Source organism: Rhinatrema bivittatum, chromosome 3 (genome assembly GCF_901001135.1).
Source record: "Rhinatrema bivittatum chromosome 3, aRhiBiv1.1, whole genome shotgun sequence".
NCBI lineage: Eukaryota > Metazoa > Chordata > Amphibia > Gymnophiona > Rhinatrematidae > Rhinatrema > Rhinatrema bivittatum.
In genome coordinates this window covers 320,065,712-320,081,215 of record NC_042617.1, presented here as the reverse complement: position 1 = coordinate 320,081,215, position 15,504 = coordinate 320,065,712, and the positions used below count along the sequence as shown (strand labels likewise).

General features: G+C 47.4%; 1 protein-coding gene across 1 annotated transcript in view; it reads left to right on the top strand.

Annotated features, from left to right (window-relative positions):
* The window catches only part of MFSD4B (major facilitator superfamily domain containing 4B), a 59,263-nt gene extending 51,563 nt beyond the window's left edge, over positions 1-7,700 (top strand). The window contains exon 4 of the mRNA XM_029595255.1: positions 1,545-7,700. Coding sequence (XP_029451115.1) covers positions 1,545-2,743 — 1,199 coding nt within the window. The 3' untranslated portion in view covers positions 2,744-7,700. The remainder of the gene's footprint in view (positions 1-1,544) is intronic.
* The last annotated feature ends 7,804 nt before the right edge of the window (positions 7,701-15,504 follow it).

Below are 15,504 nucleotides of genomic sequence, written 5' to 3'. Positions count from 1 at the left end.
CAGTGCCTCAAAGTTTTGTTCTCTGCCTCCATCTGCTGGTGGGAGTGCATAACCCCACTGGTCTGGACTGATCTGTGATATTACAGGAACGAAAATTAGCAGGTAAGAACCAATTTTCCTTTCTCTGAAACAAAGTGGTATGGGTGTTTCAGCTTGCACAATAAGGAGATACTTGAACAAAACTGGGCTGCATGCTAGAGTTGCTAGAAAAAAGCCATTGCTGTACCAGTGCCAGAAAACAGTCCACTTATAATACGCCAAACAGCACCTAGAGAAGCCTCAAAACTTCTGGAACAAAATAATTTGGTGATGAGACAAATTGAACTTTATGGTCCCACCCAGAAACACTCTGAAAAGAGCACACCAACCCTACCGTGAAGCATGGAGGTGGATCTCTACAGCGGCACAGGGAATTTAGTCAAAGCTGATGGCAGCATCTTATCAGAAAATACTGGAGGAGAATTTGCAGTGAGCCACTTTGGGGAGACATCAAGCATGCAGTTCATGCTAGACTACCAAAGAAAGTACAGGATCTGGAGGCTTTGTGCCAAGAGGAATGGGCAGCTTTACCACACAAGAAAATAAAGGGCCACATTCACAACTATCACAAAAGACTGCAAGCCGTCATTGATGCAAAATGAGGCGATACATGATATTAAGAACTAATGGTATGCAAACGTTTGAACAGCACCATTTTATTATTTCCTTTATTGCTATGGTTTGTTTAATGATTGTGCTATTCTGTGATACATAAAATAGTTTAATTTGGAGCACATCAACAATAAGACGTGTTTTGTCTGATCACTCACATCTTACAAATTTCTCCAGGGGTATGTTAACTTATGAATTCCTCAGGCATTCAGTACCCTCCAATCTTAGAATTCTGTCAGACTTGAAAGAATTCAAAAAAGCTTTAAAATACTATTTATTTAATCAAGCATTCCCAGAACTATGCAATAGCACCTGGTTTCTTTTATACAATTATACATTAGTTCCAAGCTTTGATGTTTTATATTACTTTTACATTTGTGTATCCCTTTTTAGTTTGTCTTATTTATGTTCAAATATTGATTGGGCATGGGATAAAACCTTGATGGGCATGGGATAAAAATTATTTTAAATAAATAAAATAAACTATATGAGTCTCCAAGGGTAACACTGGCAAATGCTTCTTCACAGAAAGGGTGGGGAGGATAAATGGAAGTGTCCTTCGGAAGCGATGGTGGAAGCCAGAATTATAACAGAATTCAAGCAGAGGAGCCTAGAGAAAACCAGAGATGCACTGGGATCTGTGACATGCACAGAGAAGTAAATTGGGCAGACAGGTGGACCTTATGGTCCTTATCTATCCTCATATTCTGTGTTTAAATCAGTAATTGTGGTGACCTCATCATGGACCCGGGCATGGTGGTACTAAGTATCTGCTGTATATTAGTCTTTGTGTTTGGTGTGTGGGGTTTTAGGATAGACTGATGATAGCCTGCATGCAGATTATGATGAGGTATTTTGTTGGGCTAATGTTAACTGAATGTATTATTTTGCAGGTGGCAACGTGGTTATACTGAACACTTGGGCAGAGCAGGCTGGACCGCATATTCAGGCTCTACACTTCAGCTTTGCCTTGGGTGCCTTTGTTGCTCCTGTACTAGCTAAGTTGGCGCTGGAGTTCTTACCCATAGAGACTACAGCAAAGGATACAGCGGCTATCCCGCATCCAGATTTTCAGAATCGCATAATGATGAAGCTGTCTGAACTGATAAACTCGGGCTCCATGCTGTCCTATGTTGTTATTGGCACCTACATTTTACTTGTGTCTGTTCTTTTGCTCATTCTGTACTCAAGCTGCAGCCCAAATCAAGGGAAACTCAAGGCTTCTGCAGAGAAATTTCAGGCTGCAAAATACCACAATGCCATCCTTTTCCTGCTCTTTCTGTTCTTTTTCTGGTATGTTGGAGCAGAGGTGGCCTATGGTTCTTATATCTTTACATATGCACACACCTATGCACAGATGGAGGAAAGCCCAGCCGCAGGCCTGAATTCCGTCTTCTGGGGGACCTTTGCGGCAGTCAGGGGCCTCGCCATCTGCTTTGCCACCTGCTTGTATCCTGGCACCATGATTATCCTCAGTGGAATAGGTTGCATAGTCTCTTCTCTGGCCCTGGTACTTTTCAGCAAACAAGAATTCTTGCTGTGGCTGGGGACTGCTCTGTATGGGGCTTCCATGGCCACCACATTCCCCAGTGGCATTTCTTGGGTGAAGCAGTACACCACCATTGGGGGCAAATCAGCTTCGTTGTTTGTGGTGGGAGCAGCCTTGGGAGAGATGGTAATTCCTGCCATGGTGGGATTTCTGCAGGGAAAGTTTCCTGAGCTCCCTGTACTCATGTACCTGGCACTGGGGTCTTCTCTAATGACAGCTGCGTTGTTTCCTGTCATGTACAAGTTAGCCACCTCACATTGTGCTACTTCCCTGACGGATGGTGCAGAGAGTGAAGACCGAAAAGCCTTGTTATCTAATTCAGGACAGGAGGAGGAGGAGGAGGATGCACGGCACTGGAATGAAGCAGATTTTGAAGTAATTGAGATGAGCGATACGATCAGAAACTCTGAGGTAGAAACTTCCAGAAACAGCCCTGAAGAGCCTTCCACAAAGAACTCTAAGCAGCTGCCCTTAAAGAGTCCAACCTCCAACCTCTCGCCAAGGAGAAAACTTTTAAACCTGGCCAGAGAGAAGAAGGACTGACTGCTTGGCCTATGCAGGATTCAGCGCTGCTCTACTTTTGTTAGTTTAAAATCGGATCTGCATAAAATGGAAACTGAAACCTGCATTTGCTCAATGGCATGAGCAGTAAGGATAGAAAGAATTTTATGAAGTTGTGCTTGATTTACTGAAAAATCTAAGAAATGGGTATTTTTTTTCCTTTCTGGCTTAAGCCATCTGTCTGCTGGCACCTGTTGTTTTGTGGGTTTAATATAGATCTTCAGCACTTGGTGGAATTTGGCTTCACAAGAAATGGTAGCTTAAAGAGATTCTTTCCTTTCTCTGTTCATTGCATTGCCAGAGTCTCGCTCGCTGGAGGTCTCTCATGAAAAAAGAGAAGTGACCTCTGCTGGCAGTGCAATGCTCCTTGAATGTATAAAGTAGGGAACAAATGCTGGAAAGAAGTCACCAGTTCTGTAACCCTGGGCAGGGCTTTCACAGTGGGAGTTACACTATTGCTCAGCTGTCATGATTTGAAACTGGTGCTCAGTTACTTGACTTTGGTTTAGTCTGAATGGGTTTACTTTGCAGTTGGGCGACTTTTTGATACTTTGCAGGATGGGAGGTCTGCTCAACCTGGAAAGATGCTTATATTTATTCTTTCAGGATTTTTTCATAGTAAAACTGGAGAATGTGGCACTGACTATAGGTTTCTCAGTTATTCGTGCAATGGGAGAAGCTGCTACCTCACCGTGGCAGTAGGTTTTTCAGTAACATGCAGTGAAAGCTGCTGCCGTCTGGCCGATTGCAGGTTTTTTAGCATTATATGTGGAGCAGAAGATGCTGCCATTTTGCTGTGACATTAAATTTAACAATCTGATTAGGAATTTTTCAGATGCACGTGCCGTGGGAGATGCTAGTGGCTTGCTGTGACTGCAGGATTTTCAGTTACGTGTTCAGTGGGAGATGCTGCCACCTAACTATGACTGTGGTTTGTTCAGTTACACATTCAGCAGGAGATGCCTCATGACTGCGACTGGGAGATACGTGCTGTGATTGTGGGTTGTTCAGTTATGTGTTTAGCAAGAGATGCTGCCCTGTGATTGTGACTGTAGGTTTTTTTTTTTAGTTATGTGTTCAGTGGGAGCTGCTGCTGTGTGACTGGGGGTTGTTGTGGGATTTTCAATTTTGTGCTCAGCAGGAGATGTGGCTGTATGCCTATGAGTGCACGTTTCCAGGTTATATATGTGCATTGGGAAATGCCTCCTTGCTGTGTCTTGGGAAGTTTTTCTAGCTCGTATCACCCCTTTTGTCTGCGGGGCTTACACCAGTGTTCTAAAGCATGCCACTTCTGTGTTAGCACTTCTGAAATCTCCCAAGCTTAATTCTACCAAGTGTAACTTTAATTAAAAAATAGAAGTGGAATTAGACATTATCTGCTGTATAAGAAGCCAGTTAACCAGGGTTGAGTGCTGCTCACCTGTAAACAGCTGCTTTTAGACAGAACCTAGAAATACTTTACACTCCAGAGTACAGTGATCTGCCCCTCTCGGCTCGCTCTGGAAAGCTGACAGGAGTGCCTGGGGTCCTGCCGGTTCTGTGCCAGAGAACCAAGGCCTGAATGCTAAGAAGTAAAGATGTCTGCGAGCGATATTAGATGCTGCAGGGAGTAGAGCTGAAGGAGTCACTCTCATGGAGAGCTTGCAGAAATCCTGTGGAAAAAGGTGATGATAGAAACCAAAAAAAGTAGCACATGGGACTGCTCTTAAAAACAGGATCGCATGGACCATAGGTGTGCTAATTAAATGCTTGCTTAATTTGACCTCAATTCTAGCTACTGGGATAAGACTTAGTTGGCTTTAGCAGAGAAATGCTCCGTGTTGATTTTTATTATAAACCTACCCTTGCATTAATATAACATGTTTCAAAACAAAACAACAAAATCCTCCAGTTCAAGCTACATGCACTGAAGTTGTAATTGTAAAATGCTAGCATGTAGCAGTGAAAAATCTCTCAGGCTCCTGAACTGATACGTTGCAAAGGAGGAGGGGGAAGAGCTGGGTCCTGGCACTGACTGGACCTGTAACCACCACTTGTAGGCTAGCAGTACAGGTATGGGAGGGAGTGCATGCAGCCAGGGTCTTGCCTCTGCTTCCCACAGCCTCAGCCAGGAATTGTGCAAGTGAAGGGGGAAAATAACCAAGAATGGGAGGCTCCCTGCACTGCTGCTGTGTGCTTCCTGTAGCCCCGCCCCAAGAGGAAGGAGGAGGAAAAATGGGGGACTGAGGGTGAAAGGGACAAAACAGCAAAAACCAAAAGTAAAGATAAGCAAGAGCTAAAAAAGTGTCTTCTCCAAGCGAGGGCATGCTGGAAGCAGCTAACACCCTGAGCCTGAAAGTTTGTAAAGATAACTCTAACCAGAGGCTCTGAAAGCAGAGTGAGCCGCACTCAGCCCATATGTGAATTAACCCCATGGCCACTGGTCCTTGATGGACCGGATACTGAAGCAGACGAAGTGAACTTTTAATGCAAGTTTGCAACTGAGTGATAAACTTCCAGAAGGGTAGCAGTGTTAGTTTGTAGCTGGTGGCGCCTAGGTAATAAGGTGCACTAGGTTGTGTGCAGTTTTACTGGTGAATATGTGGATATTTGGTGCACCTTGATACAGCAACAACTTGCATGTAAAAGTGTGCACAAATTAACACCTGTCATTTAAATCCCATGTTAATTATGGCATTATCCTTGATATAGAGAAGCAAGAAAGCTTCACACATGGTGTCTTTACACTGGATCTTTTAACTCCTGGTCACAGGTGGAGTAAAGTTTCTGGGGCTAGTGTTAGTCTGTGGGGCACAAAGTGGTTTGCAAAGGTATTGGGTGGATGGGAGAGTTAGAGTTGAGGTGGAGATGCAACAATTTAAGATTTTATTTTTAATTAGTACTTGGCGGGTTTTAGGGGAATTCTGCCCGGGGATATTTATAAGTTTCCACCAGCCTCAGTGTTTGTAACTTCCTTTACTAGCTCTAATAGTGTATGGCTGGGATGAGTAACTCCAGAAAATATGCAGATAAATTAATGGTATGTTGAGGATTGCTGGCCAGATGATGACATCTGGGCTAAGAGGATTGCTTCAGTCCCTTCTGAAAACTCTCTTCCACTCAACCATCCCAATGAGGAAGGCCTTTGCTCATATATTTGGATGCTACCTCTTTACAAACTAGCAGAAGCCTGCTGTAAATTTATTCTAACTGTATAACAACCTAAACTGGTCCTTGTCTGTTTACTAAAGTTCTTGTAATCTGCCATGAGGGGGCCATGGTAAAAGGCAGAATATCAGATACCTATAAATAAACAAATATGCAGCTTCAGCACAAAAGTTTCAGGTGTGATCATGTGCTACCTGCTTCTCTGACAGAATGTAAAGAGTGCAATCCAATGTTAAATTGTGACTTTAGTATAAAGGAGCAGACTCAGTAATCCCATCGATAATCTGTTTTCTTTTCCAAAGGAGGGGTTTATAGCATGGCAAAATCTAAAGTCTACATTGGGGAGTATGTGGCTATGGTAATGAAACTCAAAAAATGACCTCACAGGAATGTGTAAAAAAAATACCAATCATGCCAAAAATTCAGATTGTGATAGATTTTAATACATACGCCAGAATTACCAAACCTTTAGCAGGGTTTCCAAACCAGTTCTACAGCTTCTATTTTGATAATGGATCCATTCCAGACAGAGCTTGGGTAGATGGGAGTGGAAAAGTGAACGCTCCTACTTCTTTTCTCACACTGTCTCTACCTGTGCCCCCTCCCCCCTACCTCTTGGGTTGTAAAGTTGGAGTAGGTTTGAAGCTGGTGCTAATTTGGAGTGTGAGGGCTTCAGCTGCACCAGGCCCATCACTGCCTGCCTTCCACGATGTTCTCTAACTGGCAGGCCAGACCCAGTGGTGAATTTTGCCGACCTGGCCCTGCATCATGTTCCTTATATTGGTTGGAGGCAGTGGTGTAGGAATAAGAATCCATCAGGGGGAGGTAACTGGTGGCTCCCAATGCATAAACCACAAGTGTAAAAGAACAAACTATGAATGATATAAAGTTTTGGATGTTCAGGGCCCACAGTCCAGCAGTTTCCAAAGTCTATTCCCAGCTATAGATTTGATGTTTACCCCACTGGTTCAGCTTTTGAATGTTTAATACTAAATTAAGATGAAAGCTGATAGCTTGCCTTACACCCTCCCTGCTCAAGGCTTCAGCGCTTCCTGACCCACCTCTGGGTGCTGCTGCAAGCTGAGAAGTGCTGTTTCAGGGATTTGGTGGGGTAAGGGGACAGGTTGCCAATTCATGAAAATGTTTTTGTATTGACAGGCTGCCAGATTTTTACTGGCACCCTAACTTTATTTCAGACACAGGTATTACTGTTGCTGTTTTCTGCACAGCTAGACTTCCTATGCTGAGATTCTGTTCATTATGCACCAAGACTTCATGCCGCCTTGCACAGCCTGAGCCCACGGGCATGGCTTTTTGTTTGTAATGGGTTTTGAGAACACTGGTAAGGGGGCAGTTCTGTCACTTTGCTCATTAATTAAAGCATTAGGCCTAAAGAGAGGATTTACATTTGCCCTAAACTATGTCCGTGGACATGGAAATGGATTTGTTGTTCTGGATTTGGGCAGAAGGTAGTTGTAAGTATTTACAGAGTGGTTATGCCTGGTGAAGGCAGGGTCTCTAGGCAGCTAAAAGTAAGGGGTTGAGGTTTATAATTGTTGAGAAATTCTATGTGCCTTTTTCCCTCCCCTTGAATCTAATGTAATATGACAGAATTGTACACATTGTTGATCATAATTTATAATGCACTACAGCACTGGGATTGTCTTGTGTAAATATTCTGTTGGTGTGTCTGATAGCAGAATTGGTCCTTTTGGGATGGAGGACTACTGCTTGTGTTAAAAATTATTTCCTAAACTGTGACTGTTTTGGAATAAAATCTTTTCTTTACAAAGCTTGCCTTAAGGAATTTCTTTACTAAGCCACAGTAAGAAGCATGTTCAAGTGTAAACGATCCAACCCCATATTGCTGCTGCTGGATGGAGGGGACTGGAAAATTCACGGGGCCTGGCAGAGCAAGGCGCAGTGGCTGCTGCCAGCAGGCACCTATTGGTGGGTTTGAGGAGAGAATGGCAGGGGGGACAGAAAGAAAAAGAAATCAAAATATAGAAGACAAAACAGAAACGGTAAAATAGAAAAAATAAAAATTGCCAGCATCCAAAAACATTTTGGCTAGGATCTACATTTTCTAAATATTTTTAGTAATATATTCAAAAGCAGATAAGTAATTATAACATAGAAACATGATGGAAGATACAGATCATACATATATATACATATATAGACGCCTTGGCACACAACTGCTCAGCTTTACAAGCCCTACCTCTCCCTCAGAGTGCTTTGGGCTCATGTTTTCTTGAATTCAGATTCTGTCCTTGGCTCCACAACCTTCCCTGGGAGCCTGTTTCATGCATCCACCATCTCTCTGTAAAGAAATATTTCCTTTCCCAGCGTGTAGCCAGCTGGACTCAGGACCAGTGGGTTATGTGCTCTTCTGCTAGCAGATGGTAGACAGAGTCAGATTTCAAAGCGGGCGTCACTCTAGATAGACCCCTGCAGTAACCTCAGCTCTTCAGTATCTCTCCGACTCCTAGCAGATGCGGACACTATCCCCATACACTAGAATAGTGTTAAGAATTACAGCAAAGAAGAAACAAAATTTACCTTAAGGAAGATCGAGGCCCACTCTCCCACGGTGATACTTAAGGGTCCCTCCCCCAGTTGAGAATTCCTGAGGTGATCTCCGATATCCCTCAGAGGTGTGCCTTGGTCCGGCAGCCGGTTCCCGGAGTGGACTTAGCCCCCTGTGTGGCTGAAAGGCAGCAGGTGCAGAAACGAGCGCGGCGGTGAAGGTAATTCCCTCTCCTCCCGCACCTGGAGACCGTCTGGCACACCATTGGAAAGCACCGAGACAGGTAAGGAAAAATCTTTAAATTCAGGTCTCCGGTCTCCAGAGCTCGGATTGCCGTACCGAATCCATCCCTGGCAGGTTAGAAGGGAGCACCGATCGGGTTGAACAGCCTTGCTTGGGCTAGGCCTCGATCCGGAGCAAGGGTCCACACACGTGGAGACCCTCGGGGGGGGGGGCTGCCATCTTACTCGCGGGGGTTGTCAACACCATCTTCCCTGTTCGACCAGCGGTATGAGCGGGGCAGGCCGGGCGGCCGAGGCTCTTAACTTGCGCGTGTCCGATATACCTGAACGCACAGCTACGCACACAGCGATGCGCATAGCGGCGCACACAACTGAGTGCACCCCGTGTGCATAACTACATGCACAGCTGTGTTTACAACTGCATGCGTGCAAACACATAGAGACAATGGCACCGGCACCCAAGAAGGCCAAAAGGCACTCTTTGCACAGCCTGCCATATAAGAGCCGTGTGCGCAGCCTGAATTGGAGTCCTGCCTGTGTCAACATTGCGAAGAAGCTCAGGGGGAACCAAAGCCTGGTCCCTTACTGTCGGGAGATGGTTCCAGAACTACTGACGATAGCTCCCCGGACCTTTGCATCTCTGAGATGGCTTCCCCACAGGAGGGCACCTCTGGGGCCCCTACTCTGACTCCCCCTGGGATTAACATGGACCCAGGGTCCTTCTTCTGGTTGGAATTTTTCCAAGGGCTGCAAGCCTTCATTCAGGCACAATCAGCCCCAGCTGCGCCCCAGGTTCAACCCCTGCTGGAAGCACAAGATCCTCCCGGCCCGGCTCAGATGCCTCGAGACATGCCTCGTCTAACCAAGAACTTCCCTAACAGCGACCCAGACACTTCAGATGATGAGAGTGACTCCCTGGAAGAAGGAGAAATCCCTCCAGGAATGGAACCATACCAAACCATGCTTCGCTTCTTCCACAAGGACGAATTACCAGCCCTTGTTTCCCAGACTCTGAAGACGCTGGGTATTCTTGGCACGGACCCTATGGCGGAACCAAAGAAGAACCCCATCTTGGTGTCCCTTCGTAAGGCCTCATGCTACTTTCCAATAGAGATGTGAATCGTGTCCTCGATCGTCTTAACGATCGATTTCGGCTGGGAGGGGGAGGGAATCGTATTGTTGCCGTTTGGGTGTGTAAACTATCGTGAAAATCGTTAAAATTGTGAGCCGACACACTAAAACCCCCTAAAATCCACCCCTGACCCTTTAAATTAAATCCCCCACCCTCCCGAACCCCCCCCAAATGCTTTAAATAACCTGGGGATCCAGCGGTGGTCCAGAACGGCGGCGGTCCGGAACGGCCCCCTCAATTGAATCCTGTTGTCTTCAGCCGGCGCCATTTTGCAAAATGGCCGCCGCAAAATGGCGGCGGCCATAGACAAAAACGATTCGACGCAGGAGGTCGTTCCGGACCCCCGCTGGACTTTTGGCAAGTCTTGTGGGGGTCAGGAGGCCCCCCCAAGCTGGCCAAAAGTTCCTGGGAGTCCAGCGGGGTTCAGGAAGCGATTTCTTGCCGCGAATCGTTTTCCGTACGAAAAATGGCGCCGGCAGGAGATCGACTGCAGGAGGTCGTTTTCCGTACGGAAAACGATTCGCGGCAAGAAATCGCTTCCTGAACCCCGCTGGACTCCCAGGAACTTTTGGCCAGCTTGGGGGGGCCTCCTGACCCCCACAAGACTTGCCAAAAGTCCAGCGGGGGTCCGGAACGACCTCCTGCGTCGAATCGTTTTTGTCTATGGCCGCCGCCATTTTTCGGCGGCCATTTTGCAAAATGGCGCCGGCTGAAGACAACAGGATTCAATTGAGGGGGCCGTTCCGGACCGCCGCCGTTCTGGACCACCGCTGGATCCCCAGGTTATTTAAAGCATTTGGGGGGGGGGGTTCGGGAGGGTGGGGGATTTAATTTAAAGGGTCAGGGGCCCATCTTGGACCTCAAGAACGTCAACCATCATCTGCGAGTTCTACCCTTCTGCATGGAAACTCTTCGCTCCGTAATAATGACAGTACAACCGGGAGAGTTTCTAACCTCCCTGGACCTTTCCGAAGCCTACCTTCACACCCCAGTCCATCAGGATCACCAGCGCTTCCTGCACTTTGCAATACTGGGTCACCATTACCAGTTCCGAGCGCTACCCTTCAGCCTAGCAACCGCCCCCAGAACTTTCACCAAAATCATGGTGGTCATGGTGGCAACACTGTGGAAGGAAGGGATTCTGGTACACCCTTACCTGGCAATTGGCTAATCAGGGCAAAGTCTTCAGAAGAGAGCCGGCAGGTGACTAGCAGAGTCAAGAGCCTACTGCAGGAACTTGGTTGGGTCGTGAACACGGGCAAGAGCAGTCTGCAGCCCTCTCAATCGCTAGAGTACCTGGGGGCCTGTTTCGACACCAAACAGAACAAAGTCTTCCTCCCTCCTCCGAGGAGAAGGAAACTGATGGAACAATTACGACGGTTGATGACCAATGCATGCCCCAAGGTATGGGACTATCTTCAAGTCCTTGGCCTCATGGCGTCAAATCCTGGAGGTCGTCCCGTGGGCAAGGGCCCATATGCGACTGCTCCAGCGCTCATTACTGTCACGATGGAACCCACTGTCCCAGGACTACTCAATTCGCCTCCAACTACCAGCAGAAGTACGTTCTCAGCTCCAGTGATAGCTACAGGAAGACCTCCTAAGTAGAGGAGTAATCCTATCCCCACCAAACTGGATCTTGCTCACCACGGATGTGAGCCTGAGAGGGTGGGGAGCCTACTGTCAGGAACTGACGGCCCAGGGACAATGGAACAAGGAAGAGGTGGAATGGAACATAAACCACCTGGAAGCTCGAGCAGTCAGACTAGCGTGCCTGCGATTCAGCCACAGACTCCGAGGCAAAACAATTTGAGTAATGTCGGATAACGCTACAACGGTTGCTTACATTGACCGCCAGGGAGGAACCAAGAACCAGCAGGTGTCTCTGGAGATAGACCCTCTCATGGCATGGGCGGAGATAAACCTACAAGGGATCTTGGCCTCCCACATCGCAGGAAAAGACAATGTCTCAACAGACTTCCTCAGCAGAGAGAGCCTGGACCTAGGGGAATGGACGGCTGTCGACCACAGCCTTCCAACTGATAGTAAATTGCTGGGGCCTCCCAGCCATGGATCTACTGGCCACCCATCTCAGTGCCCAAGTCCCCAGGTTCTTCAGCCGCAGACAAGAGCCACAATCCCAAGGAATCAACGCTCTCGTCCAGACTTGGCCAGAGGAAGACTTACTGTACGCTTTCCCCCCATGGCCACTACTGGGCAGGGTCATCCGCAAGATAGAACATCACAGGGGACTAGTTCTACTAGTGGCCCCGGATTGGCCAAGGCGACCATGGTATGCAGACATGCAAAGACTCCTTGCGGGGAACCCTCTGTGCCTACCTCCACACAGGGACCTCCTCCGGCAGGGCCCGATTCTCTTTTACGGTCTGGCCCTTGAGAGGACTCGCCTGAAGAAGCGTGGTTACTCAAAGGCTGTGATTGACACCCTGCTCCAAGTGCGCAAGTTCTCCACATTACTGTCTTACATACGGATCTGGAGAGTATTCAAACCCTGGTGTGAGGACCGCGGGATTCTCCCGTGGACAGCCAAGATTCCCATGATTCTGGAGTTCCTACAGGACGGTATGAAGAAGGGGCTGTCTCTCCTCCCCCGGAAAAGGAGAACCTCGGATAGCAAACCTCGAGACTAAGCAAATACAGGTAAGCCGCGGCCTACCCCTAATTCAAGACTCCCACAGTTTGTCCGGTGTCGGCGTTAATTAGTTGAGTGCACTGGCGGTCTCCAGTTTGGAAATTAGTTGAACCAGTTCAAGTTTTACTCAAGTTTAAGCAAAGATATATCCACAATGGCTTTTCGAAGAGAATACTGAAGAGCTAGGTTACTGCAGGGGTATATCTAGAGTGACATCAGCTTTGAAATCTGACTCCGTTTCCCATCTGCTAGCAGAACAGCACAATACCCATTGGCCCTGAGTCCATCTGTCTACACTAAGGAAAACAAAATTATCAGGTAAGTAATTTCTCCATTAGATTACTCAGTCCACCCTCATCCCATGACCTCTCATTCTAGAGTCTCCTTTCCATTGAAAGAGGCCTGGCCCCTGTACATTGATACTTGGAGGTATTTAACAGTCTCTATCATATCTCCCCTTTCCCTGTATGTACCCAGATCAGTCCAGACTCCTGGGTTTTGCCTCCCTACCAGCAGATGGAGACAGAGAAAGTTTTACTGACATTCAGGCCGATTCAATAAGCTCTGCAGGAGAGACGGTGCTCCAAGGCATGTACCCGTTCTCCTGGGCGAGCGATTCAGTCTTTAAATTAGGGCCTGCGCTAATAAGGAGGCACTAGGGACACTGGCGCGTCCCTAGCACCTCCTTATTGGCGGTAGCGGCAGCTGTCAGTGGGTCTGACAACCGACGCTTAATTTTACAAACGTCTGTTGTCGAATCCGCTGGCAGCCACGGCAAAACTGAGCGTCCGTTTTCTGGGCTGCTGGCATTTTTTCTTTGGGCAGGCATTAATTTCTGAGAGTAAAATGTGTGGCTTGACCACGCATTTTACTTTCTGTATTTCGGGTGAGTAACTTATAGGTTCATCAACATGCAATTGCATGTGACAAGCGCTATTAGTTTTGGGGAGGGTTGGCCGCGCATTTCCCACGCGCTATTACCTCTTACCAAAGGGGGGCTAAATAGTGTGCTTGGCTGAGCGCACTGTTCTGTATCGGCCTGATTGTAGCATAACCTGGTGTGCCAGCTTATTTGCAGTCTGTCAGTATTTCTCTGTCTCCAGCAGATGGCAGGTGGTGCAAATCCTGTAGTCTGAAGGAATTAAAAAAAAAAAAAAAAAAAAAAAAAAGATTAGAGGTGATTTGTTTCTTAGCCCTCCCTGAAGGGGAGGTCCTGGTGGGGCCATCCTTTCAGGTGGAGGAGCTCATGTGCAGGAGGGGTTGGAAACATTTGAGCGTGCCCGGTGCCTTTACCCGCTGAGGGGGGAGATATCTGGTGGAGCCAGTTCTCTCTCCCCCCCTACTTCGGGTGGACAGCCAGAGCCTGAAGCAGCAAATATAAAATTAAAAAAAAAAAATCCCAAAAACGCTGTATGGCCGATTGGGTGCCTCTCCTCGGCTGAGAGAGTTGGATTCACGAGTTTCATTTATTGAATCAGTTCAGAACAAGTTGGTACAATCCAATGTTATTTATTCCAAGAAATTTGAAAATATGGAAAATTCCCTGAGAATTTTGAACTTGAGGATTTTGAACTTTCCTTACCTTAAATTGATTTCCCTGAAGATATTTAGAAAGCAGAGTTGCTTACATGTAACAGGTGTTCTCCCAGGACAGCAGGATGTTAGTCCTCACATATGGGTGACATCATCAGATGGAGCCCTGTCACGGAACACTTTTGTCAAAGTTTCTAGAACTTTGACTGGCACACTCAGCAAGTCCAGCATGCCACTAACCCCGTGGCCACACGAGGTCCCCCTTCAGTCTCGTTTTATAGCAAAAGTACAAACGAAAAATAAAACAAAAGCGAACCAAACTCTGCGGGGTGGCGGGTGGGTTTTGTGAGGACTAACATCCTGCTGTCCTGGGAGAACACCTGTTACAGGTAAGCAACTCTGCTTTCTCCCAGGAAAATCAGGATGATAGTCCTCACAGATGGGTGAATAGCAAGCTGCAGGCTGCTTCCAGAACACCCTGGGCCAACAGACACCCAATAACGTGCAACAAGCACAACAACAGGGGTGCTGTTGGCAACAACGGTACAGCCTGAACACCTGATGGGGCCCCAGGTAGGAAGAGTTGGGTTGTTATACTGGAAACAGATTAAGGAGGACAGATTGGCCAAAGGCACTGCCTGTTGACCATCCTTATCCAGACAGTAATGGGCTGTGAAAGTGTGAAGAAAACTCCACGTCGCAGCCTTGCAGATTTCGGCAATAGGAACTGACCGGAAGTGCACCACTGACGCTGCCATGGCCCTCACTAAGTGCGCTTTCGCTTGGCCCTCAAGCGGAAGTCCTGCTTGCTGGTAGCAGAAAGCAATGCAGTATGCTAACCAATTAGAGAGGGTCTGCTTGCCCACCGCGACTCCTAGGCTATTCTTGTCAAAGGAGACAGAATTGGGTGGACTGCCTGTGGGCTATGGTGCTGCCTGTGGCCTCGGAAAAAAGGTGGGCAACACAATGTACTGATTTAAGTGAAAGTCAGTCACTACCTTAGGCAGGAACTTAGGGTGAGTGCACAGTACCACCCTGTCGTGGAAGAACCTTGTGTAAGGCGGTAAAGACACTAGGGCCTGTAACTCACTGACTCTGTGAGCAGAAGTAACAGCCACGAGGAAGAGGACTTTCCAAGTGAGGTGCTTTAACTCGCAGGAGTACAGGGGCTCAAACGGAGACCGCATGAGTCACACAAGCACTATGTTGAGGACCCAGGCCACAACAGGAGGACATAGTGGAGGCTTTAGTTGTAATAAGCGTCTCATGAAGCGCCCCACTAAGGGTTGCACCGAGATTGGGATATCGCCCACCCCTTGGTCATATGCGCTAATGGCACTCAGATGTACACGAATTGAGCTGGTCTGTAGACTGGACTCCGAAAGGCACCAGAGGTAGTCCAAAAGCCTCGGCGTGAGGCAAGAGAAGGGGTTGAGGCCTTCTTGTGTGCACCATGAGGAAACCTGTTCCACTTCACCCAATATGACTTCCGTGTTGAAGGCTTTC